The 23291-nt window shown below is 34.7% G+C and overlaps 1 protein-coding gene and 2 long non-coding RNA genes across 3 annotated transcripts; all 3 read left to right on the top strand.

Moving 5' to 3' along the window:
* The first annotated feature begins 10851 nt into the window (after nt 1-10851).
* Nucleotides 10852-12817, top strand: LOC142641497 (uncharacterized). The gene is made up of 2 exons (XR_012845416.1): nt 10852-11256; nt 12601-12817. It is a non-coding gene; the product is annotated as an uncharacterized LOC142641497 (long non-coding RNA).
* A 1096-nt stretch (nt 12818-13913) lies between these two features.
* Nucleotides 13914-16424, top strand: LOC142641498 (uncharacterized). The gene is made up of 2 exons (XR_012845417.1): nt 13914-14314; nt 16057-16424. It is a non-coding gene; the product is annotated as an uncharacterized LOC142641498 (long non-coding RNA).
* Nucleotides 16425-20912: 4488 nt separating this feature from the next.
* Nucleotides 20913-22227, top strand: LOC142638164 (caffeoylshikimate esterase-like). Its single transcript, XM_075812167.1, has one exon. It carries the CDS (start codon nt 20970-20972, stop codon nt 21987-21989), a length of 1020 nt encoding a protein of 339 aa, XP_075668282.1. The 5' UTR covers nt 20913-20969; the 3' UTR covers nt 21990-22227.
* The last annotated feature ends 1064 nt before the right edge of the window (nt 22228-23291 follow it).

Here is a 23291-nt window from a genome sequence, read left to right as displayed (position 1 = left end):
CCCGGTCGGCTTGGGATAGGAGTTTCTCCTTCCAACCCTTTAGCTTTTTCCAAATTCTCTCTTTGATGAGACTAAAAGCTCTTTTTTTCCCCTTTCCAACAAGAGATGAGACACTAGAACACCCAGAAACACAGAGATGGCATTTCGAAGATTGCAAGGAGTGTTTGAGCTGAAAAAAATACTGGTTTTTCCTCTATTAATGCTTTGACCTGAGGCTTGCTCATACATAAACAACAGGGATTGAATTTGGACACACTCTGCAATAGTTGCTCTGCAAAACACCAAACTATCATCCGCGAATAAGAGGTGAGACACTTGGGGACCAGCTGCACACAATGAGACCCCCTTGATATTTCCATTCTCTTCCGCCTTTCTCAATAAAGCATGCAAACCTTTAGTGACCATTAGGAACAGGTAAGGCGAGAGGGGATCACCTTGGCGAAACCCACGAGATGGAGTGCTAAGACCATGGGGCTGCCCGTTTAGTAATATTGAATAAGTGACTGATCTGATACACGCCGACACCAAAGCCACCCATTTTTGACAAAAACCCATTTTTAACATGATTTTCTCCAAAAAGACCCACTCCACTTGATCATATGCCTTACTCATATCGAGCTTTAGCTCCATATAGCCTAATTTTCCTGTTCTTTTTTGTTTCAGATAATGCAGGTTCTCATGAGCAATCAAAATGTTATCAGTAATAATTCTCTCCGAATTAATATTGAGCTATTAACACTGATGTTCTGGTTGATTTGGTGTGATAGCAACCCTGATAGGCTTAAAGAGCAGAGAGTTGGGTTGCATCGAATCGGGGACAAAGTTAAGGACCTGCTGTCAGACTTCCTAGATACCAATATCTGTCAAACCCAAGTTGCTATGCCTAGTATTAAACCAATGCGTTGGTCTCCTCCTGTTATGCATCAAGCCAAAATCAATTTTGATGCCGCTCTCTTCAAAGATTTGGGTTCTGCAGGTTTTGGAATTGTGGTCCGAAATTCTTCTGGTGTAGTCAGTGGAGCTTTATCTCAACGAGTCCCTTTCCCTCCCTCTGCAGCCACGGTTGAAGCGTTGGCTTGTCGAAGGGCTATGGAGTTTGCAAAAGAAGTTGCTGTTTTTTACTGTATTTTCTAAGGTGATGCTGAGGTCCTTATTAAAGCCATTTGTAATGAAGATGTTAGTAATCCTGAGTATGGTTCTGTCATTGAGGATATTATTGTATTAGCTAGGGACTTTCACTTTAGTTCTTTCACCCATGTCAAAAGATCAGGCAATCATGTTGCCCACCATTTAGCTAGACAATCTAAGTCCGGCTGTGAGCTACAGGTCTGGTTTGATACCGCTCCTGAAGATATAGCTCCCCTAGTTGTCCATGATGCTTTGTAAGTCTGTTTTTCGTTGAATGAAGTTTATGCCTTTTAGGCGGTTATCTCAAAAAAAAAAAAAAAACTGAAGTTAGGGTGATGCGCTTTTTTGTTAAATTATTGGATAATTGGAAGATTGGTTTCTTGTTGGATCATATTCATTGTATGAGTTCTCTTTTTCTTTCAAAAAACTAAACAAATCATTTGGCAAGTAACTTTGTGGGCTATACGCAACAGTGAAAAACCCAAAAACTTTTGGTACTAATTAATTAAAGCTTAATTGTCATTGAATGGCGGATGCAAATATTGAATAGCCATTGATTACACTGCTACCTTAGAAACCTCCTATTGAATTAGGTTTTATGAGATGATAGGGGACACTCTAGGCCTTGGTCACTTAGCCATTTCTTAGGACATTCATCAAACAAAGAAAAAAGAAAAGAAAAAAGAGAGTGAATGTATTGCAAAATTAAAATTGATAAACTTCTACTTAAGGGATTATATCACGAGAAAATTGAGTAAGGTTAGTCATATAATCATTAATTGAAAATGAGATGTCCGTAAAATTTAAATATAAAAACTTAATGTGTAACTTTGAGTTTTAAAAAGCATGAATATATAACATGTTTTAAATAAATTTTTTTTATAACATTTCAAGTTAAATAAATATTATTTAATTAATATCTAAATATAAAAAATTATCACTTAAAGCTATTGCTGCCCTGTGAGGTGAGAATTGAAAATTGAGAAGTGGGAAGTGTGCCAATTATAAAAAATATGAGTATGAATGTACGATGCAGAAGGTAATGGGTGAAAATTAACAGGCCCCCTGAGCTAAAGCCCAAAGTGTCAAGAGAGTCTGTCCAATTCAGCCCAAAGTGTCAGGTAGTCCCTGAACACTTGCGGTGGTGTTGGATGACATTAGGCCCGAGTTTAAACTTGTCCAACACCAATAAAAAAAAATTGAAAAAAAAAACTTGAATTTGGGCCATAAATAATTGACCACTCTCAGCTTGCCTTACTAATTTTAGGGGTCTACAGGAACCAGGAAAAGGTTGGATTTCATAAATTCATTCACATAATAATTAACTCTACTCTATGTTTAATTTGTCATTAGAAACTTGAAAAAAAAGGGAAAATTTAAAGCTTTTCTAACTTCTAGTATGTTTAGAAAGGTGTGTAGTCACTCCACAAGCACTTATATATACTTGTGGGATGAGGGGGATAAGAGCCGGAATTTAAGTCTTTAAGAGGGAGTTTCACATACATATACATTTAAATTAGGCTAGAATATAATTTCTATCTTGTATATAAAAATAAAAAAAAAGTTTCATTGGATTATTTTGTTATTAATGTTGAATTTAAGGCTATTGAGGAATTTTATTTTGGGCTAAAGTTTTGAAAGCCCAAAAGCCCAAGGTGCTTCGGGTTTGCACACAACTCCACAAAACCAAGGCCCCACGAGCAAATAGATCCATATTACAGTTGACCCACAACGAGGCCCTAAGTCCTTACTAAACAAAACGTTGATATCTGGAATAAAGCTAACACCAGCGAAAACCAAGCCAACAAAACTAATGAGCCCATGGGCTTCTCCTGGGTACAAATAAATGAAACATCTATGATCTGTTCCCCTCGTACTATTATTCAAATGGAAAATTATCTATTTAAGAAATTTAAGTTAAAAAATAAAATTATAAAAAAATTCATAAATTGGACTCATTCATTTTTTGATGTTATATACAGAAGTATGAAACAATACCATTTTTTTCAATTAAAGAAACAATATCATGTTTAAGTAATGCTAACAACACAATATTTCTCACAATTATTAATATAATTTGATTAAAATAAAATCACTTTAATTTAAATCTACAACAGGTATATTCATTATACACTAAATACCATATAGCAAGAAGCTGTGTCTCTATATTGATTTCAAGAGTCCATACAACATCATGATGATGCTCTAAAGGTCTGCCAATTTATGGATACTAAGGGGGTGTTTGGTATATATGTTAGAAAACATGTGTTTTGTTGTTTGAAAACATGTATGGAAATACGTGTGAGTGAAAAAGTGCATTGAAATACGTGTAATATTGTTTAAAAACTGAAAATATGTGTTTGAGTGGGTGTACCAAACACCCCCAATAGGCAATGTAATTTCTTACTCTTTCATTTGTCCTTTCTGGCTGACTCACACAGATTATTAAAGTCATTCTCATACCAATCTTTTTTTCTTTTTAATTTTTTTAAGGAGGATTCTATTGCAGGGTCATTTTCTAAAAATGGTTACTTTTCTTTGAAATAAGACTATCTTGTTTCTAAGGAATTAAATCCATTGAACCTATATCCTTGGCATCATTCTTGGATATGGAAAGCTCCAATGATGCCAAATGTTCAACTATTTTCCTGAGCTATGTAGCCAAAGAAGTTTTAGGTTTTAGAGGAACTAATCTTTCTACTACTTTGCTTAGGGAAATTAGGGATTAGAAACCTTATTATGGAAATGGATGCCCAAGGGCTTGTTCTAATCCTCAATAATGAACATATTCCTTATTCATTAATCCAAAACATTAAACTTAACTACAAGAATTCCATCCAAACTTTTCAAAGCTGTGAAGTTTTTTTTTTTTTTTATAATTTTTTTTAATTTGAGAAACACACACACACATATATAGGAGAAGGGGGATGAGATAAGGGAATACATTCACACGTCAACACTGTTGCGAAGCAAGTGATAAATCCCTTCTTAATATCACAACTTATTTTAAGCACAATTTACTGTAGAGAAACTAATAAGTGCACTAATATTTTAGCTGCTAAAATAGGTTGTTCTCAAATTCTAGACGCCTCCTAATGTATTAATTTTACTAGAATTTGATAAATTTTGAATATTTTTCTAGAGTTGATTTGTAAGAACTTCGATTTTTTTTTTAAATTTATATACCCATCCAAAAAAGCAAAAAAGAAAAGTGGATGACCTTCAAAACTTCTTAGAAAGTTGAAGTAGTGTGTTGTGCGCGTGTTAAGTGAAAGCAGTGGTACCGTGGTAGCTTTTTTCCCTTTTTGGAGAATCGAAAGCAGTGGTAGCTAGTTAAAGGAGATTGTTTGATATTGATGGTAGTCATAGACTCATAGAGTCATAGTAGATGATATTTTGGAATGAGTTCAGATCCAGACAACCTAAGAGTCAATCCCAACGAATGTTTATGGCAAGATTACTGCAACCGGTCATGTCAATGGAATTATTAATAAGGTTGGATTAACTTGTATTTTTAAGGCATATATTAATTATTTATTTTATAAAAAATTAAAAAAATTGTAAAAAAAGTTTGTTACTTTTTCATTTTACTATATAAAGTTTTTTAAAATAATTTATTAATGTATGTCTGTAAAATCCTTGTTATTCAATCAAAAAAAAAAAAAAACCCTTGTTATTAAACTATGTTAGAAAAATTCAACATCACTCTCATGAAAAAAATAAAAAAAACTATCAAGAAAATGAATTACATTATAATTTTCCATAAAATATTATTAAGTACAGTTTCTAATCTAATAGGATTAGGGCATGAGTTAACATTTCCCCTTCAAAAAGTATATGGAAACTTGGGAAACACCTATTCTATTCTATGAACGTGGCCTATTCTCTTTCTCAAAAAAAGGTTTTGGGAAACTAAGAAAGATTTCTGTTAGGTTTAGACCCCTCACCAAAATATGTTTAACTTAATATTATACTAAGTTGATTAACAAGATTGTTATTCAAGATTAGGTTAAACACAAATAAACATAAAAGTAAAACAGTGGAAAATAAAAACACAAGGATTTGATGACCCAAGAAAACTTAATTAGTAAAAAACCTGGGGAGGATTTAACCTAGTTATCCTCAAGATAAAAACAGATACACTGTGAAAGAATTGAAATTTGTACAATAAGACTTAGACCACTAACATCCTATTGCTACCTCGTGTAGAAAACTTACTACCACGACCATGTGACAGCTCCGAGTCCACGAATTACTTCTTTACTTGATCTGCAGCAACCACAAGTTCTCTTACTTGTAAGTTTGAGACACCTCTCAAAGGTTTAAGATCTTCTTAAAAGTTCTTTATGTAGCAATTGAAAACACCATCAAGTTCTTGATGCAAATCTTTATCTTGATAACTTTCTGTGTGTTTATGAAGGTAAACACCTCTCAAATCTCATAAAAGATTCAACACACAATTCAACAAAAACTTTAAAGAGTTTTTGGGTACAAAACCCTAGATCTACAAAAAGAGGCACAAGATGCACTCTAATCTCTCTAAAAAACTTTGAAAACCCTCTCTAGGGTTAGCTTATAATATCCTTTAAATATTGGAAAAAACGGCTTGCGATTTGGGCTTCAAACGGTCAAGTTGTGGGCTTTTTACGTTTGCTAATTTTTTGCTAATATGCAACTTTAGATCGATCGAGTACCAATTGAACGAAACAAATTGTAACTCATTTTTTTTTATCCAGAACTTGAGACCAAGTGAATACTTAAGTTTATTATTCAGATCTAGGTTAACACAATAAAGTCATATCATTTAAAGTAGCAGAAAATAAAGAATACAAAGATTTGATGACCTAGAAAAACCAAACCGATAAAAAACCTAGGGATGATTTAACTTAGCTATCCTCAAGGTAAAAAGCAAATCCACTATGAAAGAATTGAAGTTTGTATAATAGAACTTAGACTATTAACATTCTATTACTACCTCGAGTATAAAATTTACTACCACGACCCCATGATAGTTCCGAGTTCACGGACTACTTCTTTCCTTGATCTGCAATAACCACAAGTTCTCCTACTTGTGAATCTTGATCTTCTTGAATGTTCTTTATGCAGCAACTAAAACGATCACCAAGTTCTTAACATAAATCTTGATCTTAATAACCCTAAATGTGTATGAAAGAAAACACCTCTAGATCTCACAAGAAATTTAACACACAACAATACAAACAAAAAGACTCTAGAGAATTTTTGGGTACAAAACCCTAGATCTACAAAAGAGGCACAAGATGCACTCTAATCTCTTTCTAAAATCTCTATAAAAACGTGCTTAGAGTTTCCTTTATATACTAGAAGAAGTAGATTTGAAACCTTAATCCTTAATGGGCTTGAACTGTTGTTTGGGCCTTAATTAAAATTTTGTAGATATGACTCTAGATTGATTGATCCAGGCAAATTTTGAACTTTTCTTTCTACAACTTGTATGTTCTTGAATCTTGATTTGAATCACTTTGAGCATTGTCTAATAATACCTATAGACTCTAGGATCTATATCTAGACAAGTTTGTGTTCACGATTTGCTAATTGTTCTAAACTTTTACAACCTAACAGAGAGAGTTAAGTGATTGGGACTTTGAGATCATCAAATGGGAAGTTGGTAACTAGGATGGGAGTCTGTGATGTCTAGGTTGTTTAAACTTGCTTTAATGGCTCATCTGCATCAAATGTATATAAAGAAAAGAAAAGAAGAAGCTATTTTCGAGATTATTTTATGTGGCTGGTGTTAGGTTTCGAGTTGTCTCTTGCATAAAGCTGATATGTTTTGAGCATAACAAAAGGCCTAATAATAAATGAGGTGTTATTTTAGCAAAAGGCCTACAAGTTGGTTACTTATTTAATTCTAATTAGATGTACTATGTTATTTTCTTTTTTGGTGAGTATGTACTATGTTATTCTTGATTCTTGAATAATATAGTCTCTTCATTATTTAAAAAAGAAAAAAAAAAGGAAGGGGGATTTGGTGGTTTTAGTTAGGATAAAATTAAAGGTGATAATTTGTGTTTGCGTTTCTGGTTTGTGTTGTGTTAACTTATGGGTATTTGATTATATGGGTCAACACTAATCCAACATATTTATTAAATAGGTCAAGATTTCTTAACCCTAAAATGACTTGTTTATTAAACAGGTCAGTTGTGTTGATCTGTTTATTAACTTTTATCAAAGTGAAAAACAAATATAAATTTTAATATTAACCCAATTTATTTAAAACAAATAATTTTTTAATATAAAATTCAGAATTAACAAGTAACTACATCATAAATAATCATTCAAGACTAAAATATATCTTAATATCACAGATAATCAATTACAATGTGTCAAACAAAATAAACTACAATAACTAATAAGTTTATACGCATAGGACTTTTTAGGGTTTTGAAGGTTATATCAATAAAATGCCATTTTAATTAAACGAATTGAACAAGTTTTATGAGTTGGAGTCATTGGACACGAACATAACACGTTTATTAAACAAGTTTCTCAAATTAACTTGAATATGACATAAATTCGTTAAGTCTCAACTCATAACTTATTAATTTCGTGTCATATCGTGTCTTATTTGCGGGTTGTATCAAATTTTCCACTCTAGATAAAATGCACTAAAGCCTCATAAACTTTTATTTTTTGTTGCATTAAGATCATCTTAATTTTTTTTCCTGTCAATTTAGTACTTTAGTTTTTTTTTTTTTTGGTACAAAATGATTTGGTGCTAACAAAACGTTAAAATTGACAAAGAATAGATGAAATGTGTATATTTGTTTACGGTATAAAAAAAAAAAAAAAAACTATGTATTAAATTTACGGGAAAATATTAACTATCCTACTTTTTTTTTTTTTTTTTCCCGGTGAATATTAAAGTATCTTACTTGTCCAAGGAATCTTAATGCGTTTTAATTAACAAACCAACTTTACCCTATATATTCCAGTCCATTTAGTAGGCTGTCAATCAATTTATCCTAAAAATGGATTAGATAATTTTCAGAAACTTCCATGCCTAGATATGTAAAAATTAAGAAGTAGTTTGGAGAAAAACCCTTCAAACTTATAATATATCTTTTTTTAGGTATGAATTTTAAAAATCTAACCGTTGAAATTCATGTTCCTTATGTTCTTAACATACATATCAAATTTCGTTCAAATCGGATTTTATTTACTATTTTATCAATGAATTTATTTTTTATACACAATTTTAGATTATAAAAACTTGAAATTTTAATATTTATTTGATGACATAATAATTAATTTTTTATTTTCTTAAAATTTTACAAGCATGAATAATATGATAGGAACATGTAATTTAACGGTTAAATTTTTAAATTTTACACTCAATATAAAAATATTTGATAAATTTAAAGGATTCTCCAAACACTTTTTCCAAAAATTAATACCTCTGCCAACTTCTGTTCACATGGTCTTGTCCCACTATTTAATTTTCTTGAACTAAACTCATCAAGGACATCAGTCATAATGACCTCTACAAGCTCAACAAACACAGTTACTTTAGCCTTTTGGATAAGGATCTGGTGCACGCTTTCATAATTTTGTCCACAGCTTTACCTAGCACTATATAAATCTTAAAGTTACCACTTCCTAAGTGCCTAGTTAGACTAAAATCCAAAGCAAAAGAAGTTTCAACTTCAGGTGCCAAACAACTGAAGGGAAAGAAAGAAAGAAAGCAAGTATGGTGCCTATCACTACACTCTTCTTCTATCTCATCTGCACACTTCGTTTCTTCTCAAACCCTCCTCAACCCTTAACATTTATCTCTAGCTTTGCTGCTGACAATCCACTGGCTTTTTTGCCATTGGGTCTTGGTTTTGTCATCCCAGAGATCACTACCCTTTTGTAAAATTTTAGTTCGCTTGAGCTTGCTTAAGTAGGTGATTAATTTGTGTGTAAAATAAGGTCGTTCATTCACTTGAAGCAAGTTTTGCAAGGCTCTTGGTGTGCGTGTGACTATGGCACAGACATGGAGACTGGCCTTACTGATCATACTACCTTCGGATGCACGAGTCCTGGCCTCTCCACATGTCATTTTACTTGTACTTATTTTATTATTTGGTCCGAAGTTGTAAGATACTCCTATATATTAGTGTATGTATATTACTGTGGGAGTGTTTGAAGATACTTTGATTTAGCTATCTCTGTTAATATCTTTTAAAAAAACGGAGAACAACTATATTAATTTCAAACAAAATTCAAAATAATAATGACATAAATTAAAATTTAACAACTTACCTTAAGAAGTGCTAATCAATTAAGCTACTAAGCTCCTAAAGTTCCGTTGATCGATAATATGGTGGACTAAAGCATGAACTTTTCGGTTTATGTCATGCTTTAGACTAATGAGTCCGTCACTAGAATCCCTTGTGAAAGTTGTTACAGAGCTTGAGAGGGAATCATTCTTAGATTTGGTAAAACTTTTAATGTCACAATAGCATTTAACAAGAGCATGGATGATGGACCACGGAATTTAGATCCCTTTTGACCCAAACAATAACAATTTGAAAAAAAAATAAAAATCCTTAATTAAGTTCTAAAATGTTCTGCAGAATGTTTTCAATACCAGTGAACCCCCCCTTTAGGTCATTGATGGCTTCAAAGCAAAGTTGAGAGTCTCATTCTATGATAATGTCTCTGAATTCTTCTAAAATGTCTAGCTTCATAGCCCATAGAATAGCTTCTGCGTCAAATTAAGGATCACAGGAGATGTTATTGTTACCTTTATCCCAAGCTTTTAATCAGTTCTCTTTTATCATTTCTGGCCACAACAGGTAAGGTAGAGAAAGAGTTCATGACAGCAACATCTACATTGAGTTTAATCATACCTGAAGGACGGCAATGCCAATACAAGTGATTCTTTTTGCTCTGAGTTGTTTTTATGTGTATACATAACTAAGGTATTGATCATTTGATTACTTCTCCATTCTACACTTCTGATAATTGCATGAAGGTTTACTACCTTGGAGCAGTCATGAGCCATTTGGTTCCTCAAATACCAGATTGCCTCACATCGGTCTATGTTTGCATTGCTATGTATGGAGAGGAAGACAACTCTTAGACCACCAATGCATCCAAACCAAATGGCCTAATTAAGGGGAACTCAAGAAAGAGATGCATGCATGACTCATTAGTTTCACTGCATATAGGGCAATTTGGATCAGTTAGCTCCATCCTCGTAGCCAAAATTATCCCTCCTTGGCATGTAGTCATTTCCCAGCCTCTTAAGATTGAAAGCAATACTACTTACCCAACAACTTTCACAATAGTTAAATTGACAAGTTTTTATTAGTTTTTATTTGAACTTACTACCGATAATTTGCCATATTATTGTTATTTTTTTTTTTTTGGGGTGTGAGTTTATAGACTTTTTCTAAGATTAAAGTTAGAGAGACCCCCTCAATTTTAAGAAAAAGTATTTTTTGAGAAGGAATTTTAAGAAAAAGTTGATTAATGAATAATGATGCAAGACGAGAGAAATGGGATAGTATATTAGTAGTTACAAAACGACATACCGTTGAGATTATGGAAACGACATTTCACTGAAATGTAGTTATTGAGGCGAGTTTCAGTTAATAAAACAACAATTTCCGCCGTATTAAATTTATCTAAGTAACGCGCTGTTACCATATCTCTCTTGAAATTTGACTTAAAAAGTTAGAGTTTATCAAAAACAGTTAGAGCTTATCTTCCTGAACTTTCCGATCCAATACAAACCCTAATTCCTCTGTGAATTCAATTCATCAATCGAGCTTCCAATTTCGCTAAGCACAGAGAGTGAGGAGAAGAGAAAAATGATTCATCTATTGGCGGCTAGGTGGATCAATGACAAGTACAAGCATAGTCATGAATACCCAATAAAGCTTCAATGGAAAATCGAAAAAATGAAACTGGACGCGCGGTTTCAGGAATATATGGAGAAGAGGAAGAAGCAACGTGCTGTTGCCTATGGAGGAGGAGGAGAAGAAGAAGATGTGGGTGTGGCACTGACACCCAAACCCAAGTCAGAGTTTTTTCATGGGATGCCTCTGGTATGGAAGGAGATATTGATGGGTCTCTCTCATTTTTTCTGCTTTAGAGGTAAATATTATTCTATGTTTGGATTTTCCTTGTGTTTCTTGTGTTTGGATTGAGGTTTTTTCAAGTGGGTTTTTGATTGTTTGTGGTTAATGTTGCTCTTTTTGATATGGGTCTTCTTGAATTTTTTGATTGATTCATGATTATGTTTGTTGAGGGATTTTATTGTTGTTGTTGTTGTGATTTTGATTTTGCAGGAAATAACTAGTTTCATAGTTGAAAATTAATTGGTAGCATTAGGATGCTAAAAGAATTGTTGTATGTAATAGACTTTCCAGTTCACCTTAGAAGTAGTTGACACAAGGCATTGTGGAATAAAGGTTCATGAATTTTTTTTTTTTTGGGTGGATAATATGATGCAGGGAAAGCTCCATATAGGAATGTTGAATGTTCCATGCTCATTAGTATAGGTGTAAGATGTGTGAAGAATTACTCACCACCAGCGGTTTAAATTTCTGCCTAGTTGTTCTGATTTCCCTGGATTTCATCCAGTTGTATATTGATGTGGATAAGATATGAATTATGAGGAGCAGGTTCTCTGCATTTAATTAACTTTGAAGCTTCGGGGAGTTGTGGCTTGTGGGACAAACAAGGTTTTGTTAAGGCGAACCATATCATGAACAAACATATTATTGCTTATGATAGTGAGCAAATCCCCCCTCCCAAAAAAAGATCGTTTTTTTAAAGGAGAATATTTTGGCTTTTGCTGGTTTTGTTAATGAATTGGCTTTTACAATGGATCTGAAAATTTTTCACAGTTTTCCTAAATATCTCTCACTCTGCAAATTTAATCATAATTTGTTGATATTACATGTTGAGGAATACCCCAATAACTTGCACAGATTTGGTATAGTGGATCCTTATCTCTTAACTCTTAATTTAAGTAATTCTTGGCTTTGGGTTGAATAAGTTGAATTTGCTTCATATGATATTCATGGATTTCCTGGAACTGCTTTAGTATTATCTAGTTTTGTGCAGTTGATTTTGCTTTTAGTTTTTGGGTTTGTTTTTTCTTTTTTATTTTCAAAAAATTAATGCCAACCTTTCTTCTGATATTATTTCTTACCAGTTTTCTTTCAGATCATACAATTATAAATTTGTACTTCAATGCGTGTTTTAAAATATTAGATCAAGTATCTTCAAGTTGTGTGATTTGTTGATTCTTAATCATGATGAAATTTGAGATTTTTCTTAAAGCCAAAGAATATTGAATTTAATGATTTGAATGGCATATTTAACTCACACTTAAAAAAAGTAGAAGAATGGCATATTGAGATATTGACAGCCTTTGGGATATTTTATTCAGAAGAATTTCGTGACTTATTTGAGTTTTTTCCCTTCTTTCAGATTGGGTTGATGAAGAAGAGTACAGGTTTTTGCAGAGCAGCTTGTAGTTGAATCTATTCTGGAAGTAACAAACTTTGTAAATAATAAATTAGCGAACCATATTCTGTAAAGGTTTCGTTAAGGCATGTTATTTAAGTATAAACCAAAATGTTCTGTTGTTTAGACTATAGTTATTAATAGTTAAGAAAATAGTGCTGATTTATTTTCATGGGATTAATCATAACTTTCTCATGTGTCTCAATGGTTGATTTATTTTCATGGGATTAATTATAACTTTATCCTGTGCCCCCAATGGTTGGAGAATTTCCACTATTTCAATCATCATTAAGTTTTGGATCTACAACAGGACGATCATCTTGACTGCCAGCAAAGAAATTCAACTTTTTTGGAAGGAAAAAACTCACTAGTCATGATGGATTGCAAACATAATAGAGCATATGATATCTATGAGTCAAAGTAATAGTAATAGAATGGTAATTTTGAATGTGCCAGATGTAATTATGAATGAATGTTCAACACCAACTAATGGGGTAGCGTGTAGCTTCCCTAACATCAACTCTGGCCCTGTAAACTGCTAACTATCTTTATTTGGTATTAAAAAAGAAGTTTTGGAGCCTGAAGCATGAAATTTTGTGCTGATATCTTCCATTACTGTTTTGGCTTTGGAGAAACTGATTCCTTCAGGTTAAGTGTCGGGTTTTCAACATAGAAAGCTAGACTCACTTTACCCATTCAACTTAGAAATCGAAGGGCTTTCAGCTTTCAGATTTGGTGAATCCAAAAACTGATGGAGATCTCTAGAGTGACCAACAAGTTTTCGTCAATTGCCACTGGTAGCTCCTACAAACAAGATTTGGAAGAGATGTAGAGTCCCCCATCAGATCTGGCGAACATCTAATAGATCACTATTCTCTCTCAATTGTTATGCTACAAGCGAATTTACGTGAATGCTCATTAATGACTAGTTTGGAAGGAAGGGGAGTACTATTTTCGGTTTTGAACCTAGGATTTCATAGACCTTTTTTTTTTTTTTTTTTTTTGAGTAAAGGACTTCATAATGTTTTAAAAGCTTTAAGAAGTATTAGAACAATTCATATACCTTTCAATTTATACTTATAAAAAATAAAAAATCCTCTCAATTTAAGATAATGTTTATCGACGATGCGAAAGAAATGGGAATACAGTAAGCAACAAAACGCCGCACTGTTGAGTTTATGGAAACGACATATCACTAAAATTGACTGTAGTGTCTTGGTTTCTAAAACAAAAGATATCGTCGTATTATAATATTTTGTAAGGGATCGTTCTCATACATCTCTAATACGACACTGATTGACATTTTTAACTTCGATATTTATCGACACAAAAAAGTTAGAAGTTATTCTTCCTGTACTTTTGGACCCGTTCCGGCTACGCAACTTCCGAGTTACAAAGACAAAGTGAACTTCAATTTGAGTAACACAGAGAGAGAGAGAGAGAAAGATGCATCTAATTCCGTCGAAGATGATCAGGGACACGTTCAAGCATGATTACCTGGTAAAGCTTGAATGGAACCTTGAAAGAATGAGAAGGAAAAAACAGTCTCAGAAACTGTTGGATAACGAAGAAGAAGCTGCCACTCTCACTCCCAGACCCAGTTCAGATATTTGTTGTGGGCCCCGTATGGTTTGCAAACAGATATTGATCGCTCTCTATAGTATTTTCTGCTGTACTGGTAAATTCTATTTTAGATTTTCCTTGTGTTTTGAGCTTTGGATTGAGGTCTGTTCATGTGGGTTTTTTTTTTATTGTTTTTGTTTACTGTTAGCTCTTTTTTGAGATGGGTATTCTGAATTGATTGAATGATTATGTTTGTTGAGGGATTTGATTCTAGTAGCCTTTGTCCTTTGGCTTGGTAGCTTTGTATGATACTGTTATTAATTGTTGTTGTTTGTTGTAATTTTGATTTGGTAGGAAATAACAAGCTTGATAATGAGTCAATTTAGTAGCATGATGTGTTTGAAGATGAGTTATAGATATTGGCTTACATGGTTGAAAACATAATTGATAGCACAATGATGCTTAAAGATTTGTTGTGTGGAGCCTGTTAACCTTAAAAGTAGTTGACACGAGGCAGTGTGGTTCAAATAATGTATGGACTTGGCATGGCCACAACTTAGTATGAACTGTTATTTTTCCCAACACGTCTCTGTGCTATGCCCACAGTGTAGCCTTGGCATGGCCACTGCCCAACACGTGCTGATAAGGTGACCGCGCCATGTCCATGACTTGAACTGGGCCTTAGCATGGCCACAACCGTGCACAAAGGGAGGTTCTTTTTTTGGGAGGGGGGGTTGGGTGGTGGGGGAATCTATGTTATGAATCTCAGAGTAGAATCACTGGCCAGACAGAAGAATTTGCTTGGAGTTGGAGTGGATATTATGATGGAGGTAAAGCTCCATATAGGAATGTTCTGTGATTATTAGTATAAGTGATGAGATGTGTGCAGAATGGTCATTTAATTAACTTCTAAGCTTTGAGGAATTGTGGAACAAACAAGGTTATGTTTTTTGGCAAATTGAATGATTAACGTAGTTATTATGAACAAACATATTGTTGCTTATCCTAGTGAGAAATGCCCCCTTCCCTCCCCCCCCAAAAAAAAAAGAAAACCAATCCAATTTTTTCTTTCCCACTTTTTATTTTGGTTAGAAGTAGGGATAATATTTGTGGTTTTGATGGTGGCTTGTTCTTTCCAATGGATCTGAAAGATTTTCACAGTTTTTTTCCTAGATCTCTATCTCTCACTGTGTGTGTAAATTTTATCATAATTTGATGGTATATGTTGAGGAAAACCCCAATAACTTGAACGGTTTGGTAGAGTAAATCCTGGTGTCTTAACAAAACTAAGTTGAATTGGCTTCGGGTTCAATAAGCTGATTTTTTACTGTTTTAATTGCCTTTGCAAACAACAGTCAAATTATTGGGTATCTTACTATCTCTTATTGTGTGTTTGTGTATCTTGTGCTGCTTCTATGCCTATATTTTACTTCATTGGAGATTCACGGATTTCTGGAACTGGTTTAGTATTATCTAGTTTTGTGCGGTTGCCTTTTCTTTTAGTTTTTGGGTTTCTTTTTTACATTTTGTTCTTTAGTTGTTTCCTTTTTTATTTTCAATCTCAATTCATACCTACAATGTAATCAAATCAGTAATGTCAGCCGTTCTCCTTTTATTATTTCTTACCTGCTTTCTTTCAAATCCTACAATTATAAAGTTGTACTTCTATGCATGTTTTGAAATTTTAGATAGAGTGTCTTCAAGTTGTGTGATCTGTAGATTCTTCCTCACTATGAGATTTAATGAATTTTCTTAAAGCAATTGAATTTAATGATTTGAACATGGCATATTGACAGCCTTTGAGTTAATTTATTCATAAGAATATGGTGACTTATTTGAGTTTTTCCCCCCTTTCAGATTATGTTGATGGAGATGAGTACTGATGTTTTTGCAGAGCAGTTGATAGTTGAAACTATCCTGGAAGTAACAAGATATTGTAAATAGCAAATTTGTGAATCATATCCTGTACAGGTTTTGTTACAGGCATGTTAATTAGGAACTGAATTATTCTGTTGTCCAAACTACAGTTAATCAGATCATTGTTAACAAAATAATCTGATTTATCTTCATTGGATTAAATATGTCTCAGATGGTTGTTGCATCATATGGTAGTAGTCATAGTGAGCACAGTTATGTTATTTCTCATTATTTTGTAATTTTGTCAAACTGTTCATTTGGAGAATTTCCAGTATTATTTTACAATCATCTTTTAGTTTTGGAGCCAGAAACTTGGGATTTTGTGCTGTTTCTGTTCTCTTCAATTACTAGTCTGCTGTTTTTGTGCTTGGAGAACCATTGACCAGTGGGTAGATGGACATTGTTATTACCAATGCACTGCAGCCCTATTTGTCACTCTTAATTACTCCTTCTGTCGTTCACTTTACTTGAAAGTATGATAAGTATCAGTTTACAGAATTTCTGTTTTCTTGTTTTTCTCCAAATAACCCTCACAGACTACTAAACAGTGTCAAAATTCTGAAAGATTCACCCGACAGAAAATGATAATCTCCATTAGATTTTATAACAGTCTTTTGTAAGGTAGATATTTAAGGGCGGTTTGGATTTACTGTTTCCATAACTCATAACGCTGTTTTCATATCTCAAAAATGGTGGGACCTGTGGTTGAGAAGGCTGTTTGAATTTTGTTTCTAGTTTTTGTTTTCATCACTCATAACTTTGATTTTTGAGTGATGAGTTATGAAAACTGAAAACACATTTTAAAGGTATGTTTGGTAATTGTTTTTCCTCCCTATTTTCTATTTTCAAAAACTATTTTCTATTTTTGAGACTAAAAAACTTGTTTGGCAACCCAAAATAGGCAGAAAATAAAAATTGTTCTTAAAACTCAATTTGTGAAGGAAACTTAAAACATACAAAAGACTTTTTTTAGTTTCTAACTCTTTCAAAAGTCAATGAAAACATGCGTAGGGACATTGGGCCCAGTAATTTATGAAGGGTGACCTAAGAATATCTTTTGGGCTAAAAGCCCAATCCGAGGACATCAAGTGATCTAAGCGTGTGTGAATGTACCTCATAAAGAAAATACTAGGTAAAAAAGCGATAGTGTCTGAATAAATATGTCAGAGGAAGACTGTGTCCTTGGATAATGAAGCCGAGGTAATAGAATGGAAGGTTTAATATTCCCAGGCTATGTTATAGAAATTCTTATGGTTTCGGGAAGACACGGTACACGTGGAGGATAATAGAAAGGGTGGTGGAATATCTAAGATAAAACTGCTAACACCGCCCCGCATTAAAGACCTTGCAACTGATATGCTGGCTGAATTAATGGAGAAATGGGACCTGAGCATGAGGTTTGAAACTTGGCCCCTGTCTCCATAAGACTTCAGGGAAAATGGATGGGACAAGTATCTAAGGCAGCGTTATAATCATGAGGTGGAAGATGAAAAAGGGAGAAGGAGGAAGTATAAATGAGAGAAGGGACCTTCGGAAAATGAGAGGCTTTCTTTGGAGAGAAAAGAAAGAATAGTATATGATAAATCTAACTGTCCACAATTGTAATCTATCTTGAGAAGTAGTATTATAAACTATCATCGGATTGTGTCCGAAGAGGAATTTTCATTCATATTCTTATAAACAACTCCCTATTTGTGCCATTGGGCCCAAATCCCATTTTTTTCTTTGTTGTTTAAACCACCTTTAGAATCTAGATTTCAAGCTCACTCTCTACAAATTTATTGTAAAAAGGTCTTTCAAGTCATTTCCCTTCTGATTGTGGGTCAGGAACTCGAATTGTGTCCTTACAACATGCATTTATTTTAATAAATCTGTCCCATTTAATGAGTTAGCATTAGAGTTCAAATCCTAGTAACAACTTATTTTAGTATTTTCTATTATTTTTTCAAAAAACTATCTTTTTAATTTCAGTTAACCAAATATATTTTTTATTTCAAAAATACAAGAAAATTGTTTTTTTATTTATATTCCCAAAAACGGTTTTTGAAAATAAAAAACAAAACTGTTACCAAACATAACCTAAGTGTTTTTTTTTTAAAATTTTTTTATACAAGATAGAATTTTTACTCTAGCCTAATCTAAGGGTATATGTGTGTGAAACTTCCTCTTGGAGACTTGAACCCTAGCCCTTGCCCCCTCCCACACCCCACAAGCACTTATACCTGTGGAGTAACCATCGCACCAAGGGTGTGCGGTGGTACCTAAGTGTTTTCAGTTTCCATAACTTTGTTTTCAATGGAATTTTGTAATTAAAACTACATACTGGGTCCCACTGGTCTTGTCATGTCAACTTTCCCTTCTCTCTCCCACCAGTCACTCACTTTTTTTTTTTTTTTTTTTCACTTTTCTTTCTTTCTTTCTCTCTTCTTCTTTGTCTGTTCTTCTTTAGAGCAAAAAGCTCATACTCACCGACCACTCACACGCTGATGATCTGTTCTTTCTTTTTTGTTCTTCTCCCATCGGTCACTCACGCGCTAACCCACGCTGACTCATCTCTCTTTTTCCTTCACCGTTCCCATGCCAAAAAGCTCATACTCACTGATATATTGATGAGAAAAGCCAAGAGATCATCGGCGTCGATCTTCGATCACACGCCGAAAAGCTTCACCACGTGCTCGTTCTCCTCATCGCTGCTATTGTGCTTGTTCTTCGATCTGACGGAGTGTTGAAATCGGCATCCACAACAACGACGGATCTTCATTGGAAACGATTCGATCTGTGAATGGAGTTTAGGAACATGTTTTTTTTTTTGATCTGTGATTGGAAACGATTCGATCTGTGAACAATTGGAAACGACACCCACAGCAACAGGTTTTATTTATTTATTTATATTTATTTTTTATTTTTTATCTGTGATTGGAAACAATTCGATCTGTGAATGATTGGAAACGACATCCACAACAATAGGTTTTTTTAATTTTATTTGGTGGTGTATGGAGTTTTTGTGAATGGAGTTTAGGAAAATGGAGTTTTTGTGACTATGGTGTATGGAGTCTTTGGTTAAACTTTGAATGGAGTTTTTGTGTTAAACTGTGATTGTGGTGGTGGCAAAATGAAATGAGCAGTGAAGAAAATGGTGGGAAATGAGGGTAAGACTAACAGCAGTCTCTGACCAATTGCTCAGGTATGGGTCCCATAAAAAGAAAAAAAAATTGAGTGATGAAAAGTGAAAATATGTGCCAAATGGTGGTGTTAAGGAAATTGGAGAATTTTAAGTAATGAGTGATGAAAATTGAGTAAGAGGTGATAAGTGATGAAAAAAAAAATCCAAACAGGCCCTATAAGTATTTCATAAATCTAAATGTAATTAAGGTTTCAAAGTATTTAAAATCTTTAGTATTTTGAGGGTGCAACTCTTCTAATTCATCATGCTTTGGAATTTTAGATGTTCCAAACCTTCGCCATCTTTCATAAACTTGTAAAGATTAGAAGGAGTTGTTTTTCTATGCCAATATTGTAGCTTTTAAACAAGGGTCAATTAGTATACTTAAAACTTCCTTAAAACTAAAGAGGGGAGATTTACATCTTGATCAAAACAAGAAAGAGCATGAAACAAAAAAAGAAAGTTCAAGGTTCAAGGCAATAAATTTTTTTTTTAATTATCCAAAAGGGTTAAGAACTAAGATACAAAGCATGATGTTTGGATTGGGATGGCAAAGAATGATGGAGATGTTGTTCTAGCAAATTGCTAACAAACACCTGGATGGTTCTAACCTTAACACTGAATACAATATCATTCCTTTTAGCAATGAATGCCAAAGTCAGATGAAAGAGAATGAGAGATGGAACCTTTGGTATTTACGATGAGCCAAAAAAACAGACCCCAATCACGATAAAAACAAGAGCAAGCAAGGATTGGTTGGTTCGTCCGTGCGTCCCAACAACTTCTTGCTACCTCATTAAACAACTCCAACCTCCCTCTTTAATGCAATGCATTTTATAATTTTTTTTAGTCTTTTTATTTTTCCTAATAATTTTGATGGTCGTTTCCTAAAATTAAATGCAGATTAAACATAGACCTCAACCCTTAGATTCTTTTTTTGATGAGACATATAGATTCATTTATAGCTTAGCTTTTTTTCTTTTATATATAAGAATCAATTTGGGCTCAGTGTTCAGTAGTACTAAATTATTGAAATTGTAACACGTGTCTATTGATTGGGTTTAGTGCATTGAAAGTATGAGACCTAATTCAGACTCTTATATATATACACACCCTTAGTTGTACTACATTTGAACAATGAATAAGATCTAATGCTCAAATTATTAAAATAAGAAAAGAAGAAAAAGTCTTAGATTTTTTTTTTTATATTGCATTTCATTTCAATCGAATCTAGGGGCATACTATATTTCAAAATTATCAAAAACGACAGTTTATTAATAGTAGATATCAAAGAGCATGAATAATAATTGTTGAATAGAGCAAATAATGAGTCAAGTTAACAAAACCTATAATAATTTCTCACCTACAATTATGAAAATATATCATACAAACCATTGTGTCACTAGAAGTAGCCTAATCCAAGGAACCAAAAGGTAAATTTATGACTAGCATATATTAGTAAATGACTGTTTGATTAGGGCCATTAGGCTAAGACCTAAAGAATGAAAATAAATTAACTTATTTTTTTTAATGGGCATTTTTAATTAAAAATATTCCATAAAAAATAAGCTAGCAAAATATCACACACAATAAATGGCACATCATCCAAGCAATAAAAGTAGTTACAACTTCCAACTTAAACCAACCTATATGAATCCAAAAACCATTGAGAATTTTGAGAGCCGAAAAAATGACCGAGCCTCATACTCATCCTCATCCAATCGAAGAAGCGAACGAAGAGAGTCCATTTGGCTCTTTAACCCCAGACGAGTTCTACGCGCGTCACTCGGTGAGTCACGGCTCCGAGTACATCACCAACCCTAGAGGTCTCAAGCTCTTCACTCAGTGGTGGACCCCACTGCCTCCGACCAAAACCATCGGAACCCTGGCTCTCGTCCACGGCTTCACCGGCGAGTCCAGCTGGTTCCTCCAACTCACCGCCGTGTATTTCACCAAAGCCGGGTTCGCCACCTGCGCCATCGACCACCAAGGCCACGGCTTCTCCGACGGCCTCAACGCTCACATTCCGGATATCAATCCCGTCGTCGACGACTGTATTTCCTTCTTCACCTCTTTCCGTGCACGCCACGCGCCGTCTTTGCCTTCCTTTCTCTACTCCGAGTCCCTCGGCGGCGCCATCGCTCTTCTCATCACGCTCCGCGAGAAGCGCGTGGAGTTGGACTGGGACGGCCTCGTCCTCAACGGCGCAATGTGTGGAATCAGCGCCAAATTCAAGCCTCCATGGCCGTTGGAGCACTTACTTTCCATAGTCGCAGCCGTGGTCCCCACTTGGCGCGTGATACCCACGCGTGGATCCATACCGGACGTTTCTTTCAAAGAAGAGTGGAAGCGGAAGCTAGCGCTTGCGAGCCCGAGGAGGACAGTTGCTAGGCCACGCGCCGCCACGGCGCATGAGCTGATTAGGATTTGTAACGAACTTCAGGGGAGGTTCGAGGAGGTTAAGGTGCCTTTGCTTATAGTTCACGGCGGTGAGGACGTGGTGTGTGACCCGGAGAGCGCGGAGGAATTGTACAAACGCGCCGCGAGTGAGGACAAGACGCTTAAGATATACCCAGGTATGTGGCACCAGTTGGTTGGTGAGCCTAAGGAGAGCGTTGAACTTGTTTTCGGCGACATGTTGGAATGGCTTCGTACACGCGCTAAACGCGCCTCCGATGCACGCGCCTCTGGCAATGATGGCGGCGCGTAGGTTACAGGAATAAGAAAATGTCAGTAATAATGTTAAAAAGTTTATACAGTGTAATGTAGTAACCTATGGCAGCATGCTGCGTGGCTGGAATTTAGTTGTCAATTAAAATAATGAGTTATATGGTTTTTTTTTTCTTAAGTTTTCTAACTCAGAGAAGGTAACTATGTGGGTATATAAAACAATCTTCTCAATATTGTAATGTAATTTAATTATTACTATAATAATTACATTGGTAATACATAACACTGCGTAATAGGTCCATTTTTCTTTTAAATTTTTTGTCTGTGATGACACTAAAATTTTCACTTATGGCCTGTTTGGAAGTTTAGAAAAGAATGGGAGTAAAGTAAAGGGAGGGAGAGTAATTCAATTACTTTGTTTGAAAGTTTTTTAAGGAAGGAGAGAGAGGGGTTTGGAGGGGTTCGAAGGGGTTTTTACTATCTTTAACCCCTCATTTTTAATTCCCCAAATTGGAGAGATTTAAAGGGAAAGTAGAGTAGATAAATTATTGACCAAATGAATTATTCAATTTACCATTTCTAAATTAACAAAATTACAAACTAATTATATAAATAATCTCTGTTTGTTTCCTGAGAAAATTTAAGGTGAATGAAAAAAAAATTTGAATCTCACTATTTCACTGAAACTGAAGCTAAACAATCTTGACATTTTCGCTCAAAACCATTGAAAGACCACGAAAATGAAAAATAAATAATAAAAAATCAACTAAATAACTTGAAAATTTTTAATTTTATTGCTCCTAACTTTTTGGGCAACCAAATGAGTAATATGACCCGGTTTAGAATTATTGGATCGTTGAGGGTCTTGGGCAATTGGGCTAGTTTCGGACAAGCCTGAGAACTCCTCGGAGTGGTTGTTGCTATTCCTGGCCGAAGTTGAGCCAGAAGAGCTAGAGCTTGATCTTGAAGTGAGTGCACCATTGGCCACTGAGCCACGAGTTCTCAGGGGAGAGATTGGTGAGGCCAGATCGAGCTGCGGAAAGCCATCGAAGAGGTCCTCATCAAGATCCCCGACGCCATTCTCAACCTCATTGATAAGCACTACAGCGTTGAGCTCGCTTGTGGCGATCTCGCCGTCATCCACCTCTGCCAGGGCGATGACGTCGTCGCCGTCCTCACCAGTGTCGCCGATGAGATCCACTGGCCTCTGGTGAAAGACGAAGCTGCTGCCAATCTTGACTGCTCACATTACTTCTACTCCCTCCGCACCCCAAAGCAACATGCCTCCGATTTCGACGACGACGACGACGGTGATGACAAAGACTTCGATAATAAGTTGAAG

The sequence above is a fragment of the Castanea sativa genome, chromosome 6, assembly GCF_040712315.1.
Source record: "Castanea sativa cultivar Marrone di Chiusa Pesio chromosome 6, ASM4071231v1".
Lineage (NCBI taxonomy): Eukaryota > Viridiplantae > Streptophyta > Magnoliopsida > Fagales > Fagaceae > Castanea > Castanea sativa.
Note: the sequence above shows the minus strand (reverse complement) of the source record. Positions and strands in the feature narration are given on the sequence as shown.

Coding starts and splice junctions, on each gene's coding strand:
- LOC142638164 (XM_075812167.1), top strand. CDS start 20,970: ATGACCGAGCCTCATACTCATCCTCATCCAATCGAAGAAGCGAACGAA.